This window comes from Balaenoptera physalus (genome assembly GCF_965194825.1).
Source record: "Balaenoptera physalus genome assembly, chromosome: 20".
Taxonomy (NCBI): Eukaryota; Metazoa; Chordata; class Mammalia; order Artiodactyla; family Balaenopteridae; genus Balaenoptera; species Balaenoptera physalus.
Window position 1 is genome coordinate 20,467,877 of NC_138901.1, and position 26,965 is coordinate 20,494,841.

Here is a 26,965-nt window from a genome sequence, read left to right on the forward strand (position 1 = left end):
TCTGCAGCCCAAGGCCTCCCCAAAACCCACGGCTCTGTGTCCTGTCCACCGCCTCCCAAATCCAGTCTGCTCCCCTCCCCCACCACCATGTAATCTGCAAGAAGAGGAAAGGCACCAGAGAGACTTGCTCGTTGTATGCAAATAATATGCAAATGAACTAGACTCCCTGCGTCAACTTGGACAGTGGCCAGAGCAAGGGGACAGCCAGACCTTCAAACTCCAAAGGGATAGACCACCCCCTAGCCCTGTCTCAGTCCTCGCACTAGTTCCTAGCATACGTAGCCCCCACCCCCAAACCTTCATCCCGAAGCGCCAGCCTCCTGCTCTTCCCTGCACCTACTGGTTCAACTTTGAGTCACAAGGGGGCTGCAGGATGGAGGCCTTGAGGTGGGCTCAGCCCCTGCCTTCCAGGAGCTCACAGTCTATCTGGGAAGTGGACACAGACCCAGCCACCACTCCCCAGTAAAGAGCCGGGCTCAGGACAGCGCTTCTCAGCCTTGAAATTACCTGGGGACTTGGGAACTCAGTAGTTCTGGGTGTGGCCCGAGACTCTGCATTTCTGGCCAGCTCCCAGGGGATACTGATGTTCCCGGTCCCAGGCCACTCTGAAAGCACCCAGGAGTATAGAGGTGTGTGCACAATGCCCCTGGGAACACGAAGGGGGCTGGGAGAAAAGCAGGTAGAAGAGCGGTTAGGAACCAGCAGGCCAGGATCAAATCTCAGCCCTGTCCTGATTTGCAGTGGTCACGTGTCTCCCCAACCCAGAGCTCGGAGTCCTGAGCTGAAAGATGCCCACGGATAACAATTGCTCCCACCTCACAGGTTCCCAAGGCTTCAGTGAGACAGGACTTGTCAAGGGCCTCCGTGAAGCCTGGCACATTGCAAGTGCTTGATAATTGGGAGACATTTAAAAAAAAAAATCCAAGGTTGACTAGGAAAGGGCATGGGGAAGATTTTGGGGTGAAGGAAATGTTCTCTATCTTGATTGGTGTGGTGATCCTTTGGGTACACGCATTTGTCAAAACTCATGAACTTTGGGACCTCCCTGGTGGTCCAGTGTTTAAGAATCCCTCTTGCAATGCAGGGGACGCCGGTTTGATCCCTGGTCGGGGAACTAAGATCTCACATGCCACAGGGCAACTAAATCCACGCACCACAACTAGGGAGAAGCCCACGCACTGCAACGAAGATGCTGCGTGCCGCAACTAAGACCCTACGCAGCCAAAAAATAAATAAATAAATAAACTCATGGACTCTGCACTTAAAATGGGTGAATACTTCAATACCTCAATTAAAGTTGAATTTTTACAAAGTGAGCAATGAGATTGGGACTTGCAAGGTAAAAAGGACAGGGGTTTCATTAGAAAGAGAGAACTGCCCAGATGGAGGCATGGAGGTGGGAAAATGCAGCCACAGGAAGAAGGGGAGGAGACAGGTCTCCCTCACTGAGCACTTCTGTGAGGGGTGGAGGAGAGCCAAGGCCAAAACTGGGAGGAGAGCGTCCTGACCCCCTCCAAGGGCTGCTGGAGACCAGGGTCCATGGAGCCCCTGCTGAGTGTCTCTGGGTGGCTGACATCAGTGACCCCTCATTGAGCACCTACTGTACGCCAGGCACTGGTTTGGGACTTCACCTAGATCAGGGCTCACCTGATCCCTTCCCAAGAACTAAAATAGTTTTTACATTTTTAAGCAGTTTTCTAAAAAAGTAAAAGAACAACATTTTGTGACACGAGAAAACTGTACAAAATTCAAATTTCGATGTCCAATAGTAAAGATTTATTGGAACACGGCCACGTCCATTTTTCCATAGGTTGTTTCACACTCCAAGGACAGAGTTGAGTAGTTGTGACAGAGACCAAATGGCCAGCAAAACCTAAAATATTTACCATCTGGCCCTTTACAAAAAAGTTTGCCTCTTAAGCCTATAAAGTAGAGGTTAAGACCGCACTGTACGAATGAGGAAGAATGAGGGTGCTACGCAGCCTTCCTCCGTTGCTGAGGTTCGGACCTGCCCCCAACTCCAGGCAGGGCTGACCCCGCCTCCCTAGCCCTGCTGGCAAACCCGACCCACCTCCTCCGAGCACCCGGAAGAGCAGCAGTGCCCCCTGCCGGCGGTCGGAGGTTGGACGGCGAGCGCCGAGCCCCGACTCTTGGCGTCTGCCGTCACCTGGTGGCCTTCTTCGGAAGTGCAGCCAGGGGCCCAGGCGGACGAGGTCCGAGGGAAGGCGAGGCCCGTGCAGATAGATGTAGCAATGACCGAGGCCAACCGGCAAACTATTCAGGCAGAGATTGAAGCCTTCAAGCTTTCAAGCTAGTGTCCAATGAAAACGTTTCACCTCGTTCCTGCTTATTTGATGGGTGAGAGTACATGTGACAGTGCCTAGCGGGATGCCTAGATGCTTAAAAACATCAGGTGTTGACTGTGGCTCTCAGTCTCCACTTCCTGCGGGGGTGGGGGTGTGGGGGGAACAAGAGCTGCGGCCAGAGGATGATTGGAAGGGACTTGAAAGATCTTGAACTGACCCAAGTCCCCCAACCATGCATTGGGCTTTGCTTGCTTCTTTCATTTTTTCTTACCTTCATTCATTATTCATTCATTCTTCCAAGAAAACTTTCTTGAGCACCAAACGAGGCAATGCTCTGATAACAAGACAGTGTCCTTGCCACGTGCATCTGACAGTCCAGTGGGAAAGGCTATTACCCGATAATTTCAGTAAGGCATGAGGAGCCATATTTAGGGGGAGCGGAGAAGCCTAAACCAGCAGAGCAGCACACAAGGCTTTGGGGAAGGCTTGAAGTGGCCCGAGGATGGGTGAGTGCATGTGCAAAGGCCCAGAGGTGAGTGTGCCCAGCAAGTTGCTGAAAGAAGGCCTGAGAGGCAGGAACACAGAGAGCAGCCGGGCAAGGATGCAAGACGAGGCTGGAGGGAGAAGCGAACTGTGCCGGGCAGAGCCTCCAACACTGGGTGAATGCACCAGGGTCAACGGGCAGCCCCTGCAAGGTCTGGGAAGAGGCAGGGCACTTCTGCTCCTCAGGTTCAGCCATTCCGTGACTGGGCAGTTCTGATCACTGGCAAGTTATTCATTCTGGGGTGAAGTAGCCAGCTGTAAGCTCCCCCTGCCCACGGACTCCTGTCCCGCTCAGGACATGCACAGGTGGAGTGGCCTCCCTGCCCCCAGGACAGCCTCTCACCCCCTCACAGCCTCACTGGCTGTCCCCTGACAGAGGCAGCCTCACAGGGCAGGTGGGAGGGCGCTCTGGAACCAGGCTCCAGGTGCAAATCCCAGCTCATCCCCTTAATGGCTGTGTAACCCTGGACCTCTTACCTAACCTCTCTGAACCTCGATTCTCTCCTCTGTGAAAGAGGCATAACACTGCTCACCTCAGAGTGGGTGCACTTGCGAGGGATGGAGGCAGGAAGTGCTCCCCGCCCTCGGTGTGCCCCCAGGGCCCTGGGCTGACCTGTGACGTGGGTCTTAGGTGTCGGTCATCAGTGAGCGCTCCTCGTTTGCCACTTCACTCCCAGTACAGTGCTTGCCACCTGGTGGGTGCTCAATAATTTTAGCTGGATGAGTGAATAAATGAGTGAATGAATGATCACTGTGCTGATTACATGCAAACCCACAATTGCCTCTCGGGACGCAGGCCAGCACAATTACAAACGGTGACACAGCTCCCCAGCTTAACCAGCAGTACCCTCGCCCCTATCACATCCCTGGTGAAGGTGCAGAGGCCCAAAGCTCGGAAGACAAACCCACTCAGTTAAGAAGCTGGAAGAAGCTCAAGACTGAGCCCTGCGTGCTCGCGGCGCCCTCTGTTGGACAGACCCATCATTGCGCGCCGCGGGAGGGGGTGGGGGGACACGCAGTCCTTACCCCCGCCCCGCCCCCTCCTCCCCTCTATGCCCGCGAACCACTGGGGATAGTCCCGCCCCTTCCTCACACACCCCGTCGCCCAGGGAAGCCCCAGAGTGTACCTGACCCTCCGTAGACATCTTTGTCTTTCCTCTCGCCTCTCTCCTGCGCCCTCGGCAAGCACATTTCAGGCATTCCTAAATCCCCGCCATCCCACCCCCGCTCTCTCAGTTGGTCTCAATTGTCAAATGTTGGAGCGGAAGAGGACTTTAATAATAATAGTAAATTATTAAAGTCCCTCCCTGCTCCAACATCGCCCCTCTTCTGGGCCACACAGAATCCCAGAAAGGGGGAGAATGTGGTGACCGTCAGGTCATTAGTGCAACCATCATTTCGCCTTCGCGAAAATCGGGGCAGGGGGACTGGGAGAGAACAGGAAGTGGAGACTTCGTGGGCATTTGCCGCGAGCTGGACTCTGTGATCGGCCTTTTCCTTGTACACAGACACTTGCCCGAGGCCGCAGTGCAGAACAAGGACCCAAACCTGCCACTCCCTCCCTGCCTGGTGCTCCTTCCATCCTACCGGGATCTCTCTTGGAAAAGGGACCTTGGAAGAGGGCGGTACAGCAACCACACGCACACACTCACTATAGGCCTCCAACTGGTGTCCCCACCCCAGACCTAACGCCCCCAGCCCTAGCGAGAGGACTCTCCTCCACACACCTCGAGGGAACTGGGTAACCTTTCAGGGCTTTGGTTGCTGGGAAGGTGGTAGGAACAAGGGGGGCGGGGGGGACCGGCGGGAACCTCACCTGTTCTGAAGCCCGGTCTATGCTGCCATCTTGTGGCCTTAGCAGGAAGTGCGCCTGTTCCGCCGCTCTGCGTTCGTCCTGTAAAGTTCCAAGTTAACACTCGGGTTGAGCGAAACTGAGCAGTGTGCTCCGGCTCCCAGGGACATAGAAAGGGACAAGGCACAGCCCGTTCCTTTACAGTTCATCTAAAGCTTCCAGTCTGGCCGGGTGGCCTCCAAGTGACATGGTCCAAAACTCAACTCAGCGCCAGATACTCGCCAAAATAGAAGGTCTGCAAAAGGTTCCAAAAGATGGAGAGAGGCATCAGGAAAGTGATGTTGAAGCTGGGCCTTAAAGGGCAGGTAGAACTGGGGGCAAGCGAAGATGAAAGAAGACACTCCAGGTGAAGGGACCAGCCTGAGCAAAGGTACAGAGGCAGGAAAACATCGGTTCTAAGGAATCCAGTTTGTCCCAAGCCTAGGTCAGGTGTAAGGCATTGAGGGCAAGATCATTTGGGAGCCTAACGGGCAAAGCTGAGTTTGTACTTAAATCCTTATGCAGTAAGGAGCCAGCAAAAGTCTCTGAGCAGGGGCACAGCTCTGTCAGGGATCTCTTCAGGAAAAAAAAGCATAGTAGCTGCAGAGGAGGGGAGTGAACAGGGCAAACAGGAGAGAAGTTTTGGGCAGCTGAGAAGGTGCTGGGCAAAGAGAACGGATGAAGAACACGCAGCGCTGATGGTGGTACTACTGAGAGTGCCGACAAGTCAGGGCCACCAGGAGAGACGAGGACTTCAGCTTGCGTTGCCCTCCGTGAAGACGTCCTTCACGCAACTAGAAATAATAAATTAATAAAAGTGGCAGCAGTAACACTCGCTCACATGTGTACAGACTACATAGGAAAGAAAGCACGTTAACTCATGCATGCCTTTGACTAGTATTTATTGAGCCCTTACTATGCACCAGGCCCTGTGCTAAATGGTTTCGGATCCATCAGTAAATGGTGGTTGATTCCAGTAGGGGAGACAGACATTAACAGCCCTAATAAATACGTAAAGTACATGGTGTTCTAGAAGGTGCTATGGGAAAAAAGGAGCAGTAATGCAGGGAAAGGAGTATGGGAGGACCGGGTGGAGGGCTGCAATTTAAAACGGTGGGGGGGGGGGGGGTGCGGGGGGGGAGGTCCAAGAGGGAGGGGATGTGTTTATGCGTATGGCTGGTTCCCTTCGTTGTGTGGCAGAAATTAACACAACATTGTAAAGCCATTATACTCCAACTTAAAAAAAATAAAATTTAATTTTAAAAAATATAAATAAATAAAACAGGGTGGTCAAGAAAGGAGACATTTAAGTAAAACCTCGAGAGGAAGGGTAGCAGGGAATGTTAAAAAAAAAAAAACAAATACAAATGAACTTTTTTCCAAAACAGAAAGAGACTCACAGACCTAGAAAACAAATTTATGGTTGCCAAAGGGGAAGGGGGTGTGGGGGAGGAATAAATTAGGAGGTTGGGGTTAACATATACACGTCACTATATATAAAATAGATAACCAGCAAGGACCTACTGTATAGCACAGGGAACTCTACTACTGAATATTTTGTAATAGTCTATAAGGGAAGAGAATCTGAAGAAGAATTTATTTATTTATTTATTTATTTACTTACTTACTTACTTACTTTACTTATTTATTTATATTTATATATAACTGAATCACTGTGCTGTACACCTGAAACTAGCACGATATTGTAAATCAGCTATACTTCAATTTTTTTAATTTTTTTAATTTACTTTCCCCTAAGAGGCCTATATTCCCCCCGCCTTCCCTTTTTTCTATTAAGATGGTATTTAAAGCCTGAATTCTAAGCCACCTTGGAATTACTCATTTTTTTTCCTGGGTACCTCTCCCGTATGCATGAGGTATACATGTTAATAAACCTGTTTGTTTTTCTCTTGTTAATCTGTCTTTTATTACAGGAATCTCAGCCAAGAACTTAGAAGGGTGGAGGGAAAATTATGTTTTCTTCCCCTAGGACACTTCGGGAAAGAAAGCCATGTGAATATCTGGGGAGAAGCTTCGAGATCCCAAAATGGGAGCATTTCTGGCATGTTCTAAGCCCAGCAAGGGAGCTGGTGTGGCTGGAGTTGGGGGTGGAGGGTGGAGTAGTTGAGATGAGCTGGGAGAGGTGACGAGGGTTGATACAGGGGCCCTGTAGAACATGTGAAGACCGGCTTTTTCTTTTGAGCAGATGACAGTCATGACGTGATTTCCATTTTAAGGAGCTTCCTCAGGCTGCCGTGTGGGGACCAGACTCCAGGGAGCTGGGGTGAAAGTTGGGGGGTATTGCAACAATCCAAGGCATAGATGATGGTGGCTCAGTCTGGGGCAGGAACCAAGGAGTGGCGAGCAGTGATAAGGCTTTGATATATTGTGCAGAGAGAGCTCAGGGTTGCCTAACCATTGGATGTGGGGTGGGAGAGAAGGGAAGAGTCACGATGTTGTCTCCACGGGGAAGGAGCTGCCATCAGCGGAGATGGGGCAACTGTGAATGGGGCAGCTGGGGCGGGGAGGGGAGATTAGGAGCTCAGACTAGGGCTTGGTAAGTTTGCGGTGTTTATTAAACATCATAAGGCGGATATCAAGTGAATTAACTTCATTCAACCCACTTGGTAACCATGTGTGTGTGCGTTTGTGTGTGTGTGTTTTATTATGGAAAGTACACGTAACATAAAATTTACCGTTTTAACCATTTTTAAGTATATCATTCAGTGGCATGAAGTAGATTCACATTGTTGTACAGCCATCATCCATCCTCCTCATCTCAATCCATCTCCAGAAACTTTTCATCATCCCAAACTGAAACTCTGTACCCGTTAAACAATAACTCCTCATTCTCCCCTCCCCCAACCCCTGGCAACCATCATTCTATTTCTATAAATTTGCCTGTTCTGTGCACTTCATCTAGGTGGACTCATCCAATATTTGTCCTTTTGTATCTGGCTTTTTTCATTTAGCATAGTGTTTTCAAGGTTCATCCAAGTTGTAGCATGTGTCAAAATGTCATTCCTTATTAAGGCTGAATAATATTCCATTGTATAGGAATTCGTTTTGTTTATCCATTCATCCATCAATGAACATTTGAGGGTTTTTCACGTTTTGGCTATTGTGAATAGTGCTGCTATGAACATGGGTGTACATCTGCTCATGCCTCTCTGCTTTCAATTCTTTTGGGTTTATACACAGAAGTGGAATTGTGGATCATATGTCGATTCTATGTTTAGTTTTTTTGAGGCGCTACTATGCTGTTTCCCAATGCTGTGTGTTTTTTCCCCACTTTTACACAGGAGGGCTTGAGAATCAGACAGGAAAAGGAACTTACAGGAGGTAGCAGAGCCCTGAGCCAAGGATGCTTGCCCCAGAGATGTTTCTGGTTCGCTTGGCCACTGTGATTCGGAAACCTCTGCTAGAGACAGACCTGGAAATAGAAACTTGTGGGAGCTGAATTGAACCGAGGTGCAAACTTAGGAGCCATCTTCATAGCGCTGGTGGGCAACGAGTTTGCCAGTTTGCTGCAGAAGAGAGGAATGTGAGACCCAAGACAGCAGGAAGTAGGAGTTTGGGACCCGGCAGGAGTCCAGAGAAGGAAGGGGAGCTAGCAGAGAAAGCAAAGGGAGAGCTGCCTGTCAGTACAGTCCCAGGACAGGCCATCCAATCACAGCTTGCTAGCAGCTGTGTGACCTTGGGCTGGTTACTTACCCTTTCCTATTTATTTATTTATTTATTTATTTATTTATAAGTAGGTAAGTCCCTACCTACCCTTTCTGAGCCTCTGTCTCCCCATCTATAAAATGGCGATGATAAAAGTTCTTGCCTCGGGACTTCCCTGGTGGCACAGTGGTTAAGAGTCTGCCTGCCAATGCAGAGGACATGGGTTCAAGCTCTGGTCTGGGAAGATCCCACATGCCGCGGAGCAACTAAGCCTGTGCGCCACAACTACTGAGCCTGTGCTCTAGAGTCCAAGAGCCACAACTACTGAAGCCCGCGAGCCACAACTACTGAGCCCACATGCCACAACTACTGAGCCTGCACTCTAGAGCCCGTGAGCCACAACTACTGAGCCCGCATGCCACAAATACTGAAGCCCGCGTGCCTAGAGCCCATGATCTGAAACAAGAGAAGCCACCGCAATGAGAAGCCCACGCACCACAACGAAGAGTAGCCCCTGCTCGCCGCAACTAGAGAAAGCCGGCACGCAATAACGAAGACCCAACACGGCCAAAAATTAATTAATTAATTATTTTTAAAAAGTCCTTGCCTCATCGGGTTGACGTGACAACTAAATATGATGAACTAGGATTTGTAAAGCCCTTGGCAGAGAGCTGAGAGAGCGTCACAGAGCCCAGGGAGGAAAGAGTCAGAGAAGTGGCTGGGAGAGAGGAGAAAGGCCCTCCTTCACATGGGCTGCTAGAGGGAATGTGAACCAGTTTGTCTCTGGAGGGCAGTTTAGCAAACACCTTAAAGATATGCTTATCTGTTGACCCAGAAAATCCACTTAGAGCAATTATCCTCCGAATTCCTGAAAGGCGTGCAAGTTGAATTACCCACAAGGATGTTCATCCAGTGCTGTTGATGAGAACAGAGGATTGGAGATGATTTAGGTGTCCAAGAAAAGGAAACTGGTTACATTATTTATGCTACATTCAGATAAATAAAAACTACATAGCTGTTAAAAATGTGGTTGTAGAATTGTTTTATCAGCACAGAAAGAGGCTCAAATATATATATTTGTTACTCTTTTATTTCAGAAATTTTTAAACATGCACCAAAGCAGAAAAAATAATGTAATAGACCCCCATGCACCCATCTCCCAAAGTCAACAATTACCAACTCACAAACAGCCTTCATCCATAACCCCACCCACCTCCTCCCTCCTCCTACATATTATTTTCAAATAAATCCCAAGAATCATTGCATTTCATCCATAAATATTTCAGTATGTAGCTAGCAAATAACTCTTTTTCTTTAATGTAACCACATACAATTATCACACCTAAAATAATTAATAATTCCTTAATAAAGGAACACGGTTTCTCTACTCATAAGACTTCTGAACAAAATGCGTTGGTTTTCCATACCAAGCAATTCTGACACTAACTACCCAGAGTTAGTACAGACCGCACAGGTTAAAGGTTCAGTCCCTCTCTTCAGAGGACAATCACAAGTGGTGGGTCCTAAGGTACCCATAGTTCTGTCCAACTTGGCTGCAAATTGGGGGTTCCCACAACCCCCTCCTTGGGTTCGATAATTTGCTACGATGGCTCACAGAACTCAGAGAAACGCTTTACTTACTATTACCAGTTAATTATAAAGGATATTATAAACAACAGACTTGAACAGCCAAATGAAGAGGAATACAGAGCAAGGTGCAGAGGGGTCCCAAGCTCAGGAGCTTCTATTCCCAGGGAATGAGTACACCACCCTCCCAGCACGTGGATGTGTTCACCAACAGGAACCCTGTTGTTTAAAGTTTTTATGGAGCTTCCATTACGTAGGCCTGATTGATTAAATCCTTGGCCCCTGGTGAGTAACTCAATTTCCAGCCCCTCCCCCTCCCCAGAGGAGGTTGGAGAACAAGACTGAAAGTTCTAACCCTCTAATCACGTGATTGGTTCCTCTGGTAACCAGCCCCCATCCGGAAGCTATCTAGGGGCCCCAGCCACCAGGCATCACTTTAACAGACAAAAAGACACTCTTATCACTCCAGAGATTCTAAGAGTCTTAGAAGCTCTTGTGTCAGGAACCAGGGACTAAGACCAAATATTCTAATAAAAGATACTCCTAGCACCCCTATCATTCAGGAAATCACAATGGTTTTAGGAGCTCTGTGCCAGGAACTGGGGACAGAGACCAAATATTTATTTGTTTTATCACAATACCACACAACATAATCCAATATCTGGTCAGTGTTTGAATTTCTGTCTTGTAAATGACAATTTTTTCTTTTGAATTTGGGATCCACTTAAAGTCCACACAAAACAACTGGTTGTAAATATATATCTTAAGTCTTTCAAATGATGGGTACCTCCTCCCTGTCTTTTCTTTCCCCTCCCAATGTATCTGTTGTAGAAAAAATGATTTGTCCCGTAGACCCGGACTGCTGGTCAACCCAACGGCCAAAGAGTCTGGACTTCTTTGATTGCATTCCCATGGTGTAATTTAACATGTTTCCCTGTCCTCTGTATTGCCTGAAACTTGCTAGTTAGACCTAAAGTCTTGATCAAATTTAAGGTTTCCTCCTCCTTCTCAGCAGGGGCAATTTATAGGTGGTGCGGGAGAAATATGTTGTTTCTCTTTTGGTGAGTTTAGCAGCCATAGATGATCAATGCCCAGATCCATTCATTCATTAGGGGTTGCAAAATGGCAACACTCTGATTGTACTTCTTCATTTACTACCTGGGAATACTGCTATAAGGAGAATCATGCCCCTCCCCTGCATCTACAATTTGTTTCCACAGTTGTTACGGGAAAGGCAAGCTTTCAAAGTGATGAGATGATTCCCTAGCATGCTCCAACAGTAACTCATAAGGATTTTCTTTCCTCATTACAAACTTATAAATTTAAATATATTTAAAATAAACATATTTGGGGACTTCCCTGGTGGTCCAGTGGTTAAGACTCTGTGTTCCCAATGCAGGGGGCCCAGGTTTGATCCCTGGTCAGGGAACTAGATCCCACATGCATGTCGCAACTAAAGATCCCACATGCCGCAACTAAGACCCTGTGCAGCCAAATAAATAAATATATATGGTATGTTTCAATCTATTGCATGTATTATCCTTATAATTAAGTAAAATACTTACATCGTTCCAAAATCAAATCTCTAAAACAAGATAAAGTCAAGGAAATCCAGCTTCTATTCCTGTCCCCTCTACTATATCCCCTCTTTCCCCTTACAAGTAACCTTTTTTTTTTAAGACCTTTTTTTTTTACACACACACGTATCCTTTTTCTTACTAAGACTAGGGTACCTCCTTATCTATTACAGACAAAAACAAGTTACAAACAGTTTGTAAAGTTTGATCCCAAACAAAAATATTGTTTTTAAATGTACAATAATAGAAAAAAAAAACATTTTTGATGTTTCTAACCGCATCTGCTCTCTAGGGATCCTACAATCCTGCACACCTTTAGTTTTGCCAAGTGGAGATGGGTCTTGACTGTACACATGCAGAGGGAGGCATGGCGCAGAGCTGAACTGCAAAATCAAGGGGGCAAGAGTTTAAGGCCTGGAACTGGGAAAGGATCAAAGGGGGAGACGAAGGAGCCAGCACAGGTGGGTCCCGGATGGAGAAAGAGCCGCATTAGAAAGACCAGGAGGGGTCTGCGCAAGCTAAGACTTTTGAGCTAAGTTAGGGGAGGCGGTGTAAGTGCCCTCTGTTGAGGGTCACTGGGTAAAACTTACATCGTTCACTCATGTTTTAAGTAAGAATGGATTCTTTGGGGAGGATCTGAAGCCATTCCGAAGGCTGTGTACAGGATAGCAAGGCACAAGGCAGAAGGACACTCAAAGCAATGGGCAGATTCATAAAAATCCACGTAAACAGACGGAAACATGCCAAAATGGGTCCTGGTCATCCCTGGGTGGTAACTGATTTAACATGTGTTTTTTGGGGGGTCACTTTTCTGCTTTTTAAATTTTTATGCAATAAGAATGTATTATTTTACAATTTGGCGAGACATCATCATTATTTTGAAAATAAAATAAAGCATAGAGATGCTGAAAGAACTGAAGGAAGTGGGTTCACTCAAGGGCCATGCCAGGCCGTCCTGCATGTGCGGGGGTTCCGTGCCTCCCCCGCCCTGGGAAGAGAAGCCAGCAGTGATTTGGGGGTATCTGTTGGGGGGCACGGCCAGGCACAGACAGACCTCCAGGGCGGGAGTACCCTCACAGTTAAGGGCACAGGCTCAGGGCTTGAATGCAGCCCTGCAACTTACTAGCTATGATCTTGCAAAAATAATCCCAGCTCTCTAAGTTCAGTGTCCTTGTCTGTAAAAGAGAAGAGCCATTCCCACTTGCTGGGGTGTTGGGAGGATTGAACAAGACAGTAAATATAAAGTGCTTAACGCCAAGCCCATCACTTGGAAGCAGATAGTAAATAATATTTCTACAACAGGCCATGGCCTCCCTATAAGGTAACCAAAGTGTCACAGTTTCCCCCATGCAGAAGCCCAGGCCAGTCTTGAAGCAAAACCCCAAACCTCACTCTGTCCCCAAAAGAAAATCCTGTCCTCAGAAGCACCAGTGAGCAATTGGTATTTTACGAAGGATTCGGCAGGAGCAGTGAGGATAGGTCAGGTGGGTCACCCACGGTGCACAAATCCAGGTTCTCCCAGACCCTCCCTCTCCACCTATCCCCACAGACTGCATGGCCTCCAGCCTCACTGGCCACGCCTACCCCTCCCTTGGAGTCTCCCCGGGGGTCTCATCCTTCGCCCAGCATCGTAGCTCCACCAGTCTCCTCCACCTGCCAACTAAGGCCCCTCAGGGCACTGGAGCTGCTCTCCTTAGAAGGTGAGCTGCAGGTTATAGATAAACCAGTGGGTTTTTTTCCTGATACATACAGGAAAGGACACTGAGGCTCAGAGAGGTTATGCAAGTTGTCCTGTAACAGGGAAGAACAAACCTGACTCCATACTGGATCTGTTTCTTTTACTTTAACCTTTGCATCCTACTGCTTTTCTTACAAGTTAAGAATGTTGCTTATAGCCTGCAATTTACAGGATAGCCCATTCTTAAGGCTCTGACCTTTAAAGGTATAACACTTTTCTATTCATACAGAAATAAAAAGTTGCAGAACAGAGAATAACATTTTTCTTGTTGAAGGTTTACAGGAACATCGAAACCTGACCTACGCAGAGAGCTGCAAGGGGAGGGTGGGACGAATTGAGAGATTAGGATTGGCATATATACCCTACCAAGCGCAAAATAGCTAGCTAGTGGGAACATGCTATAAAGCACAGGAAGCTCAGCTCAGTGCTCTGTGACAACCCAGATGGGTGGGATGGGGGGCTGGAAGGGAGGTCTAAGAGGGAGGGGATATAGGTATACGTATAGCTGATTCACTTCATTGTACAGCAGAAACTAACACAACATTGTAAAGCAATTATACTCCAATTTTTTAAAAAATTGTTTTAATAAAAAAAAAAAAAGAATAAAGGATTCTGGCACCAAGAAGTTTGCAGCAACCAACCACACGCCCTCCCCTTTTAGTCTAAAAGAAGCCTGAACTCTGGCTCGGGGAAGACGGTTCTTTGGGACACTAGTCTCCCATCTTCTCTGTCTGCTGGCTTTCCGAGTAAAGTCGCTATCCTTTGCCCCAACAACTGGTCTCTTGATTTACTGGCCTGTCCTGCGGTGAGAAGCACGAGCTTGGACTCGGTTACAGCCTGAGGACACCGAACATATGAGTAGCAGGACAGCATCTCAAACGGTCCCTTGACTTAAAACCCCAGTTTTGTTAGCAGGGCCTCCTGTAGGGACTGAGATGATTCCCCTGGGTTTGGGCTGCAGCGCAGGAAGCTCTCAGATCCTCGGGCGCATCTGGGAAGAGAGAAAGGAAAACACCCACGAATACACGCTCACACTCACTCAGATGTGCATCCACACGCACCCTGACACTCACATGCCTATAGCCTGCACACGCACTCTCACCTGCACGTACTCACACACACCCACACATACACACACACACACACACACATACGTTGTCCCGCTCATCTGTCAAGCACAACTGAACTCTGGCGACCCCTCTGACCCTTCTGTCAAAGTGTGGGTTTCAGCCACTGTTTGTTTAAAGAAAGGAATTAGGGATCCAAAAACTGTTCTTTAAATCCTAGTCTATGTGCTGTGATAGCTGCCCTGTCCACAGCAGCAGTGATCACCCAGACTCAGTCCTCAAGCTTGTAGTAACATCCCCCCCTCACCCCAAGAATTGGGATGCACTCCCAGGCACTAGCCCCACCAAGCAAATGACCAACCCCCTTACAAAGGCAGAATCACCCCAAGGCTTCTCCTGGAAACCCAGCCACTCCAGGTGGCCATGCTGGCCAGCAGGAAGAGGGCCACCACCACCCTGGCCAGTGTCCTTGTCCAAGCCCAGGCGCCTCACCTACAGAAGAGCTAATGCCACCTGCTTTGTCAGAATCTCGTGGGACAGGAGTGGGAAACACTCAGCACAGCATGTAGTGGGTAGTGGGTACTCAATAATTGTTCGTTTCACAAAATGAAAAATGCATTGCGCAAGAGTGAACGCTAATGTAAACCATGGGGTTTGGGTGATTGTGATGTGTCGCTGTAGGTTCATCAGTTGTAACAAATGTACCACTCTGGTGGGAATGTTGACGGTGGAAGAGGCAGCTATGCCTGGGTGGGGGCAGAAAGTATATGGGAACTCTCTGTACTTTCCTCTCGATTTTGCTGTAAACCTGAAACTGCTCTAAAGAATAAAGTCTATTTTTTTGAAATTATTTCCTAGAATTCCTCTTAGGAAGAGTCTTATCTAGGGGTAGAGAGGACAGCATCTAAGCTGTTTGGGGAAAAGGACAAGGTCGGTGCCCCAGCCCCTGGGGCATGGGCAGGTGGCCATATCTGGTCACTAGCTGGTGGAGGTGTCAGCTTGGGCTGGGCGAGTGAAACAAAAGGAAAGACCTTCACCTTCTGGGTGGTAGAACTCTCAGCCCTGCCCAGGAAGAGACCCAGTTTGGGTGGGCGAAGATAAGCCACTTGGGAAAGGAAAAGATCATGTAACTCTCTTCACATGACCATCCCTGAGCTGTTTTCTAAACTGGGAGCAAGAAGCAATTCGCAAGCTCATCAGAGATGCCTGAGGCTGGAGTAGGAGACCAGGAAACAAGTCTGATGTTGGTGAGGAGAAGGCTGGGGCGAACAGCCAAGTGCATGAGTGTGGATTTGCCACGTGCTGTGTCAACGAACCCTCTCTTCAGTCTGGAATCATCTAGAGCAGTGCTTTCCAGTAGAAATATAATGCATGCCGCCCATGTAACTTTAAATTTCCTGGTAGACACATTTTTAAAAAAGTAAAAAGAAGCAGGTGAAATTAATTTTAATAATCTATTTTATTTAACCCATATATCCAAAATATTATTATTTCAATAAGCAATCATATAAAAGTTATTGAGATATTTTACTTTTTTTTTTTTTTTGGCTGCATTGGGTCTCCATTGCTGCGCGCAGGCTTTCTCTAGTTGTGGCGAGCGGGGGCTACTCTTCATTGCGGTGCACGGGCTTCTCATTGCGGTGGCTTCTCTTGTTGCAGAGCACGGGCTCTAGGCGCACGGGCTTTAGTAGTTGCAGCACGTAGGCTCAGCAGTTGTGGTGCATGGGCTTAGTTGCTCTGTGGCATGTGGGAATCTTCCCGGACCAGGGCTTGAACCCGTGTCCCCTGCATTGGCAGGCGGATTCTTAACCACTGCGCCACCAGGGAAGCCCTACATTAGCTTTTTAAAAAATAAAATAAAAATAAACCTGAGGAGGTATGGTCTCTGTCCAAGGAAGACTGCCAGACACACCTGTGAGCTTCTGCCGGAGAGGGACCAGGTGTGAACTGACTTCCACACAACACATCTGATGCTCTTTACTCCATCTGGAATGTCTACCCCAACCCCAACCCCACCCCAGGGGACTCGAACTGCCACGCTCAGAATGCAGCACCCTCTGTGCACCTGCGCCCGGCACTTCCTCCCTTCCGCCTGGGCCCCTGGCTCGTTGGGGGCATCTTCTGAACCCTGCCAAGCTGTGAACTCTCTGAGGGTAGGTGCCAGGTAGGTGCCTTCTAGGCTTCCTCTGCAAGCGCAGGCTACACTTTACCCTCCCCGCAACCAAGTCTGCAGTTTGCCTGCCCAGGGGAGGGGAACCAGGGTCTCTGGCCTGTACCTCCCTTCCTAAGCAAAGCTGCCTCCCCCTCATCCCATCCACAGAGGGTCCTGCAGGACTCCCAGAAGGAGGAGGAGGAAGAGGAGGGGAAGGAGCAGAAAGCAGGACGGGGAAGGCAGATGCTCTGCCGGCAAAGAGGAACTGAGCAGGAGCCCCTGGCAAGCGGAGGAAAAGTGAGAACAAGAAGAGAGCCTGGCGGTGGGGGGCAGCGGCAGGGGGCGGGGGAATGGCTGGAGGGGAGTAAAGCACACTAGGCTTAAGGGTCCAGCTCCATGAATTCTTACCACCAGGATCAAGATCGAGATCGTTTTCAGCACCCCATAAGGGTCCCTCGCGTCGCTTCCCACTACACACCCTGGGTGGGGGGAGGTTGAAGGGGTGATGTATCATGAGCGGAACCCCAGCTGAGGGCTAAAGCACATCTCGCAACAACCCCGTGCAATCTGGGTCAGTGCTGCAGCAAGCCCAGGTCTGCCTCCTTTTCCAAGTGGTAAGAATAGCAGACTTCATTCATTCACTGAGGAGGGGTGGGGGGGACATGATTCCCATCATGTATGTACATACTGGTAGCTCCCAAATAAGGAATGCAAGAAAGATCGCATTTATTTGACTTTCTTTCAATCAAGTTAAATCCTGTGCCAGTTATCCCACCAGCTGCCCAGAAATCTGACCTTGGATGTGACAGGGTCTCCAGCGACCCCCAGGATTCCCTCTAGGTCACGGGGTTTTCTGTAGCACCAGAGCTACAGAGAGGCCACCTGGACCAGATCAGCCATCTGCCTTGGTTACCATGGAGATGGCTATTTCCCCAGAGGATGTGATCCTTTCCTGGTGGGAGATTCTGCTGCTTCCATGCCAGGTTCAGAGCCCTGGGGAATCTTAATCAAGGCTGAAGGTCCCCAGGAGTCCCACACAGCCATGCCCTTGCCATGTCCCAAGCTCACCCTGGAGAGGTGCCCACATCTGTCCCCCCGTTCTCAGGGACTTGCTCCTGTCCCCTGCTGCTCTGAGCTCTCTCTCTTTCCCTTCTCCGCTGAGAATCTGGCATAATCTACTTAGTGATTTAATAACATTACATTTTTATCTTGTCACACATATTTTTCTCTTTAAATCTCCTCAAAAGCTTAAGAGAGAAAGTATTCGTATCCCTTTGTACAGATGAAAAATATGGAGGTTGGGAGACTGAGTCACCCAGGCAGGAAGAGGTGGAGGTGATACTCAGATTCAGGTACTCCAGAGCCTGTGCTCTGGGGCCAGGACTCGGAACTAGGAGTACGGTAACGAACAAGCCAGTATTATCGGCAGGCACAGATGCCACTTTCAGACAGATTTGTCCTGGCTCCATCATTACTCTACAAGCTCCCCGGGCTGGGACAACGTCCGCACTAGGCAGTGGACTCTTTTTTTTTTTTCAAATAAGATTTTTTTTTTTGATGTGGACCAGTTTTAGTCTTTATTGAATTTGTTACAATACTGCTTCTGTTCTATGCTTTGGTTTTTTGGCCCCAAGGCATGTGGGATCTTAGCTCCCCTACCAGGGATCAAACTCGCACCCCCTGCATTGGAAGGCGAAGTCTTAACCACTGGGCCGCCAGGGAAGTCCCTGGATAGTGGACTCTTATAGACCCTCCTTGGAAATGTCCCCAACGGGAACACAGAGCTACAGACTTTAGACCTGGAAAAGGCCTTAGAAATTACTGAGTCCTCCTTCTAGGGGATAAAATGGAAGCCCTGAGAGGTGAACAGGGTTGCCCAGGAAGCTGGTGGTAAGCAAGAACTGGATGTCCCACTTTCCTAGCCACCTGTCCCTGGCCTGGCCTCTGAAAGCAAAGCCTGTGTGTGTTTGTGGCAATAACTGTTTACAATGCACTGAGGTCAGGTCTGGCACCGGACACCAGGTCCCTGTAAGAGGAGCTGGGGAACATGCTTATCTAGGGCCACCCTCCCTGCCCTGCACCAGGAAGCCAGGTCCAGGAGCTCCCTTTAGAGCCCAGAGTCAGACCTCTGAAAAGGACTTTTTCTCAGTGCTTCACCCCCCAGGACTCTCTAAGAGGGCGGCAGAGGTTGCAGCCTGGAGCCAGGGGTTGGCCATTCCTAGTAACTGAGCAACTATGAGACAAGTTGGGACCTGGGACTCTGCTGCAGTGTTTGCACCTGAACAAACGTCTCCTAGAACAACAAAATGCAAAGGAACTACGAGGAACTAAAAATAACTGCACGCATGCACAGTTGGGGCAAATTATGGATAACAAGATACAAAAAGACCAAAAACCCAACTGCCACTTCTGAAGACCCAGGAGCAAAAGCAGGGTACTGCACATGCCCCCTGAACTCAACGCCACCAAAGGGGTGGGCAGACCACCTCAGCCACCCCTCTGGCCCGACCCCTGGATACACTGCTACTCTCACCCCATATAGGGAACCAGCTCGTCCCTCCTCGGGAGCGATCAAGGGAACCGGTTGCTTGTTTTTGCTCCCCTCCTGCTGCAGCAGGGCCCCCAGTGAAGCCTTGCCTGAATTTCTTGTCTGGCCTCTTATCAATGTCTATTGATTAAGGAAGGCCAAGAACCCTAACTGGTAGCACCTACAATGCCTGTTCATTCGCCAGGCATTGAGCACCCACTGTGTGCAGGCACCTACCGCACATACACAGCAGAGGACAGAGGCACGTACCCTATTCTTTTGAGCTCACAGTCTAACGGGGAGATAAATAAGGGAACTGGCAGAGCCAGACCACGGGCATGCCACCTGTGCCATCACACAGGGCCCCCCACTTAGGAGGGCCCTGTGCTTGGCTTAATGTTCTGCTGTCACTGTCTTCAAATTCTGAATCGTTTTTGAACAAAGAGCCTCACGCTGTCATCTTGTACCAGGCCCAGCAATTTATGTAGCCAGTTCAAGGAACAGGCAAGCAAAATGCAGTGTGATTAATGCCAAAGAGAGGAAGCGGGGGCACAGAGAAGACTCCCAGCTGAGTCCTGGAGGATGAGTGGGAGATATCAAACAGAGAAGAGGAGGGAAGAAAAGGGACAGCACGTGCAGACCCTGCAATGAGAAAGATCGGGTGCTTCAAAGAACGTTGTAGAATGTGGGGAGTGGTGATACACCATGAGGTGAAGGGGAACTAGGACCAAGAAAAGCCAAGATAATCCTGAAGAACAAAACAGAGGAGCTCATGCTATTGGGCACAGAGACTTTTTGTAAAACTCCTATAATTGAGAGATTACGGCTCTGGGATAAATAGAGCAGTGGAACAGAACAGAGAGTCTGAAAACGAACCCACGCATAAATGGAAATACGATTATGATAGAGAAGGCAGGACAAATCAGGTACTAGTCAATGAATGGTGCTGGGACAATTGGCTATCCACAGAGGAAAAAAAATTAGACCCCGTTCTCACATTACACACACACACACACATACACACACACACACACAATTCCAGGTGGTTTAAAGACCTAAATGTGATTGGGAGATTGGGACTGACAAATATACACTATTGATACTATGTATAAAATAGATAACTAATAAGAACCTGCTGTATAGCACAGGGAACTCCACTTCGCTGTACAGTAGAAACTAACACAACATTGTTAAACAACTATAGCCCATTTTTTTAAAAAGACCTAAAGGTGAAAAAGCCAAGCTTTAAAACTTTCGGAAAAAAAAAACAAAACAGGGTATCTTTATAAACTGGAGACAGACAAAAGATTTCTTCAATATGACATAGAAAGGATCTTTTCCTAAAAGGAAAAGATAAGCTGGACCACATTGTTATTTTAAATTTTCTTATAACAAAATATGTGTGCACACTGGGGGAGCCAGCTCTGACTCATTCACTCTCTCTCCCCAAACCCCTTTCAAGCACAGCCACGTCTGTGAGTGTAGAGGTTTCCAGGTGGAGGAAGGTTGTGTCCTTAGCTTCTCACACTGGGATGGGTGTGAGGCTGGGACGCCCATGCCTTCTAGCCATGGTTCCCCAATTCCTGATGTCAAGGAAGCCAAATGATTATTGAAAAGACTACTTAGTAAATACGGAATCAAAAACACTATCAAGAAAAATGGTATAGATGATCTTACTTGCAAAACAGAAATAGAGAGACACAGATGTAGAGAACAAACGTAGGAAACCAGGGGGAGAGGGGGGGTGGGGGGATGAATTGGGAGACTGGGATTGACATATATACACTATTGATACTATGTATAAAATAGATAACTAATGGGAACCTACTGTATAGCTCAGGGAACTCTACTCAGTGTTCTGTGGTGACCTAAATGGGAAGGAAATCCAAAAAAGAGGGGATATATGTATACATATAGCTGATTCACTTTGCTGTACAGTAGAAACAAACACAACATTGTAAAGCAACTATACTCCAATAAAAATTAATTTAAAAAAAAAACTATCAAGTACACCCAGCTTTTCCTCCCTTGGGGTTTTCCATGTGATGGGCTCTTTCCATTTAAGCATCAACTGGGACGTCACCTCCTCAGAGGCCTCCTGAAGCCCTTGTTGTGATGTGCTCCAAGGACAAAGAACAAGATAAACTCAAAGGGCCAACATCACCAGAACAGAGAGTTACCAGACCCTTATCACTCTGTCACAATAAGACCATTGCAACATCTCTGAGCTTTCCCAAGCAGCATGCCTTGCTCCTTTCCCATCCCATATAAAGGAAGGTATTCATCCCACTGGAAACATGTGGACCCTACCCAATAAGCAGGTGACTCACAAGTCCCTTTGTTCCCTGGCTATAAAAACAGACAAGCAACCCATGCTCATCGTCGACTTTCCCTGGCTACCAGGAAGTCGGTTCACTGTTCTTGCAGCGACCCTTCTCTTTAATAAACTCTATCTTCCTTACAGTCTGCCTTGCGTCTGGAAATTCTTTTCCAACCCGTGCTCAGACCATGACACTTGTCACTCTATCATGTCACCTTATTTACTTCTTTCTTGGCACCTGTCACAATCTGTCATCTTATTTATTGTCTCTCTCTCCCATTCGACTCCACTGGTGCCAGTGACCCTGACCATCAAGAGACATAAACCCACAGTCCTTGGGGCCAGCATACATTTTTCTGTTTGCCTTGCACAGTGTTTTTCCAAAATTAAATTTATTGGCAATGTTTAGAAATCAAAAGATTTTATAGAAACATCTGAATTTCAGGGGTCTCTTGAAAAAGAAGATCTAGTACAATGGGCTGGAGCCCCTGCAGCCTCTGATTTTCACCCCGGCGCTCACCACACCCCATTACACCACCCTTGGCTGTCTGCACTCCTTTATCTTACCTCCCTGGCCCCTGGAAGCCTTTGGAGTCTAAAACAACACTAGGTACCCCTGCAACTATGAGCATTTCAATTAATAAATTGAAAGTGCAAGAAAGTTTGACTGTTTTGAAGGAAATAGTTCAACCAAGCTCTGGGAAGGCTCAACCCCACACAATTTGTATGACAGAAAGGACCCCCTTCCAAATGCGTGAATTCTTGGCCCCCAGAACCGGCGTTACTCTCCCTTGAACTCGTGCTAATGATCTGGGCATTCTTTCCTTAGAAGATCTAAACGATACGTGTAAAGTAGATTAATCCATTTTTAGATTAGATTCATCTAAATGATAAATTAATCTAAATGATAAAGTTAAGGTTTTGGTTATACTATTGTACGTTGAAAAAGTGCCGCCCTAAATCTGTCACGGAGCAAATCTGTAAAGTAGGGAGTAAGTGGGTAGTTGGGTGGGTATGAGATAGTGGGAATTTGTCGTGTTTGGGAGGGTCAGCATCTAAATCCCCTCTAAGGAGTGCCAATCTACCCCAGGAAAAAACCCGTCCCTGCAACAGGGTCAAGAAGGCGGAACAAGCCAGAGAACATAGGGTGCAGGCGCAGAAACCTCCGCCAGTTGTCTGCACCGGCCTGACACCTTCCTCCAGCACTGCGCAGGCGCCTAGACGAACCAACCCTTCCCTCCCCCTTCCATCTCTCCCCTAGTCGAGAGGACGCCCTCCCGCAGCACACAGTTCCTGCGCAAGCGCCGTCCCGCGTCCCCGCTTCCGGACCAATTGGAAGCGGCGGCGCCCGGGCGCAGGGGGCAGAACGCCGTGGGTGGGGCCTGGACGTGAGGGCAGCGCGCTGGCGTCACAGGGGCGGCTATATAAGTGAATACAGGCACCGCCCCTTCGTCCCAGTCACTGAGCCGCCGCCGAGGACTCAGCAGCCTCCCCCCTTGAGCCCCCTCGCTTCCCGACGCTCCGTCCCCCCCGCCTGCCTTCTCCAGCCGCCGCCTTCCGCAGGCCGTTTCCACCGAGGAAAAGGAATCGTATCGTATGTCCGCTATCCAGAACCTCCACTCTTTCGGTAAGTCCCGGAAAGGTCCCAAGAGGAGGAAGGCCCGGGCGGGGCGCTCCGGGTCCGCAGCCAGGGTCTGGAAAGCTGCTAAGCGTTCCGGGCCTTAGTGGACTTGGGTAGAGGGGAGATGTCCGGGCTCGCAGGCAGTGGGGCCACGGCCTGGGCCCTGGGGTTGGCCCTTGAGCGCGACCGGAAGGAGCGGGCGGGAGGTCAGCCCTTGGGCGGGTCCGGCGTCTCGGGTGGCGCATTTACTAATGGCTCCCTGGCCTCATCGGGCCACACCCGCCCCTCCCGGCACCCTTTCGTCACATCCCATACGTCACCGCCGTTGTCACGGAGTCGGGAGGGAGAGGCGGTGCCAGTCGTAAGTGACAGCTGCGCGCGCCAATGGGGCGGGAAGCGTGGCCCCGCCTCGGAGCTTGGGTTCCGGCCGGTTGCATCAGCTGGGTGGGGCGCCGCCGGCCAACCCTGGCTCCCCCGACATGTGATCGGCTTCCGAGGGCGGGCCTGGGGCAGGAAGCCCAGACTTTCTCCCGGACTGGGGAAGCCGGCCGTCCCGGACTGACCTGTTCGAAGAGAGCCAACAAAGAATATACCTGATCTGACCAGGCTCTGACGATTTCAGTATCACTTTCTGCATACGGAGGAGATCCAGTGGGAGGGTGGCAGTGGGATATGAGCACAACAGCACTAAACGAGCTTGACCTTTTTTCCCAGACCCCTTTGCTGATGCAAGTAAGGGTGATGATCTGCTTCCTGCTGGCACTGAGGATTATATCCATATAAGAATTCAACAGAGGAACGGCAGGAAGACCCTTACTACTGTCCAAGGGATCGCTGATGATTACGATAAAAAGAAACTAGTGAAGGCGTTTAAGAAGGTAGGTTTTTAATGAGATTGTAGGGGAATCACATTTACCTTGCCTGCATGGGGCTGCTGTCCTGTATTACTTTCTGAAAAGGGTTATTAGTGGCATTCAGGCCGTTGCGCTGCCTAACTTATTTTGCTTGCGTTGTCCTTGCAGAAATTTGCCTGCAATGGTACTGTAATTGAGCATCCAGAATATGGAGAAGTAATTCAGCTACAGGGTGACCAGCGCAAGAACATATGCCAGTTCCTCGTAGAGGTGAGTTGTCACTTCCTGTTAGTACATTTGTGCCTCTGCCCTGGCTAACTAATCTGAGATCTGCCTAGTCTAGTCAGTTTCTGCTGGGGATATAGAAGTTTGTTTTCTAAGGCTAAGCCAAACAGTTGAGTTTTTGAAGTTCGTAGACAAAATATATTTCTGAAAGCAAGGGATTTGTCTGCCTTAAGTTTACTGTTTACATGGATCTACCTTAAGGGTGCAGTTGCATGCAGACACATACTAAAACAAGCAGGATATCTGGTTGGCTGTTCTAAGTGCTAAAATCCTACCTATTACACCATTGGTGGTTAACTGAGTGTACCCTGAGTTGAGAGCATCTGGGCTCTGGGACTTCTCTTGACCAGTGTAGAAGCAGGAGGACAGGATTGTTGTCATCAGAAATGGAGGCTTTAAAACTGCCCTTTTTTCCTTTGCAGATTGGACTGGCTAAGGACGATCAGCTGAAGGTTCATGGGTTTTAAGTGCTCCTGGCTCACTGAAGCTTAAGTGAGGATTTCCTTGCAATGAGTAGAATTTTTCTTCTGTCCCTTGTCACAAGTTTAAAAACCTCACAGTTTGTGTAATGTAACCATTTGGGGTCTGCTTTTAACTTGGACTAGTGTAACTCCTTCATGCAATAAACTGAAAAGAGCCATGCTGTCTAGTCTTGAAGTCCCTCATTTAAACAGAGGTCAAGCAGTAGGCACCTGGCAGTGTCCAGCCTGAAACAAAGCAATAACAGTGATGTTTCAGCCAAGTCCAGAGCCCCAAGATCACAGACGGCTATGTCTGGCCCGAAGCTCCTCAGCAATCCCTCTACAGAGTTCCCTGCCCTAAGAGAATGTCGCCACCTGAACAGCCCTCGGTGAAGCTGAGAGTGGAGGATGGGGTGAGGCAGCGACGGCAGCTGTACTGCTAGAGGGAGTCTTTGATCATCAGGGGAAAGATCCCCTGGTATCTCCAACGTGACCAGGTGGGCAGAGCTTAGAGCAGCCACCTTCCTTCTATTGAGGTGAGAGTACAGCTGGCTTGCCACCAAGGTCTTTTTGACCAGACATATCCTAGCTGATCGATGTCCAAACTAGAATGTGAGGCCAACCTTCTATCAGAGTTAAACTTTTGACAAGGGAACAAATTTCAAGCCGATGTATCAGTCATGTAGCTGTAGAGCTCGCAACTTACTAGCAACAGCTGCCCAATGCCATGTGAAGTAACAAACTGGTTTTTGGTTTTTTGGGGGGTTTTTTTCCCCTTCAGTTTTAATGTTATGTAATGTATTTAAACCCTTATTTAAATAAAACTTGTTTTCAGAAACATCTGACTTGCAGATTTCTGTTTAATATATAGTCATAGTCAATCTTGTATGTGTGGAGGAACCACAGAAATGGCAGTAGAGGATACATCTGCACCTGCAGCTCCTCAAATGGGGCCTCAGCCTCTTAATGAAAAACTAGTGAGCTTGTCCCTCCAAGTGCCCCCCATGTCAGCTGTCCTGTAAGCATTCAGCCAGAGCTGTGCTGTCCCATTAATCTGTCCTGAAAGAAGGTGCTGCTTGGCTGACAGACACTTGGCCAGCTGACTGAGTGGTTTAGTGGTTGTGGAGGAACTTGCCTTGTGAGATGACAGAGCAGGGTTGGTTTGGAAATCCTTGAGTTCCCTTCTTAACAGGTATTAAGGACTGTGACAGATAAACATGGTGTGTGGCTTGATGTAATCCACAAACCCTAGAAAAGGCATAACGAAAGTACTTTTTCTAGAGAATAGGTTTGTAGTAGTAAAAATGTAGTTACTAAAATGTTGGAGAAGCTGAAACAATGTTGGGAGGCCATCCCTTGACAAAGGGCAATGAGCAGTGAAGTGTATCAAAGTCTGCTCTTAGGGCCATTCTGTTAAACACAAAATCCGTTTGTGGGTTATGAACTGGTCAGGCTTCAAACTCAGAATGGTCGTTAGGAGTCAACCCTTCCCCTCTCGGTTGCCAGCCCATTTTGTAAATAAAGGTTAGCCTCCCACATAGAGGCCAACCTGGAGCCTGGGGGTTGTGTGTGTGTGGAAGAGGAGGACCAATGAGATGCAGGGCTGAGCCAGTGGTAACTGCCCTAAAAACAAGATTCTAACCCCAGAGGCAGAGGCTTGTAACCCAAGATCCTACAAAACTGATTGTGTTTAATGAACAACTTACCACTTGGCTCCACACGTAGCAGCATTGTTCAAAGCATTTGGATGATACTTTTAAAAATCAGAAAGATCTGACTGTTAAGCAGAAGGGCTTATAGGGGCTTCTATTATAGAACAACCTAGAGGCCAAACCCACAGAAGACCACAATCAGAAGATGGGATGAGGGGCTTCCCTGGTGTTGCAGTGGTTAAGAATCCACCTGCCAGTGCAGGGGACATGGATTCAAGCCCTGGTCCGGGAAGATCCCACATGCCGTGGAGCAACTAAGCTCGTGCACCACAACTACTGAGCCTGTGCCTTAGAGCCTGCGAACCACAACTACTGAGCCCGCGTGCCACAACTACTGAGCTCGCGTGCCACAACTACTGAGCCCGTGTGCCTAGAGCCCATGCTCCTTAACAAGAGAAGCCACTGCAATGAGAAGCGCATGCACCACAATGAAGAGTAGCCCCTGCTCACTGCAACTAGAGAAAGCCCGCGTGCAGCAGCAAAGATCCAATGCAGCCAAAAATAAGTAAAAAAAATGTTTTTTAACTCTGTTTAAAAAAAAGAAGATGGGATGAAACAGTAAGAGAATCCTGTGCCGTTGGTGTGCTGGTCCTGTGCTAGGTTGTTAGCATTTCTTGTGGCTATTAAAGACCTCCAGTTCTCCAGAATGGGACTTATTCTTTGGAAAACTAGCAACATCAGTATTCAGTCAGCTGTCTGGAACCAACCAAAACAAGTA

The 26,965-nt window shown here is 48.5% G+C and overlaps 1 protein-coding gene across 1 annotated transcript; it reads left to right on the top strand.

Annotated features, from left to right (window-relative positions):
• The first annotated feature begins 22,750 nt into the window (after positions 1 to 22,750).
• Positions 22,751 to 25,375, top strand: EIF1 (eukaryotic translation initiation factor 1). Its single transcript, XM_082440577.1, has 4 exons — positions 22,751 to 22,941; positions 23,650 to 23,813; positions 23,958 to 24,059; positions 24,497 to 25,375. Exons 1-4 carry the CDS (start codon positions 22,911 to 22,913, stop codon positions 24,539 to 24,541), a joined length of 342 nt encoding a protein of 113 aa, XP_082296703.1. The 5' UTR covers positions 22,751 to 22,910; the 3' UTR covers positions 24,542 to 25,375.
• The last annotated feature ends 1,590 nt before the right edge of the window (positions 25,376 to 26,965 follow it).

Coding starts and splice junctions, on each gene's coding strand:
- EIF1 (XM_082440577.1), top strand. CDS start 22,911: ATGTCCGCTATCCAGAACCTCCACTCTTTCG. Junction 23,814..23,957: donor TAGTGAAGGCGTTTAAGAAG/GTAGGTTTTTAA, acceptor TTGTCCTTGCAG/AAATTTGCCTGCAATGGTAC. Junction 24,060..24,496: donor TATGCCAGTTCCTCGTAGAG/GTGAGTTGTCAC, acceptor TTTCCTTTGCAG/ATTGGACTGGCTAAGGACGA.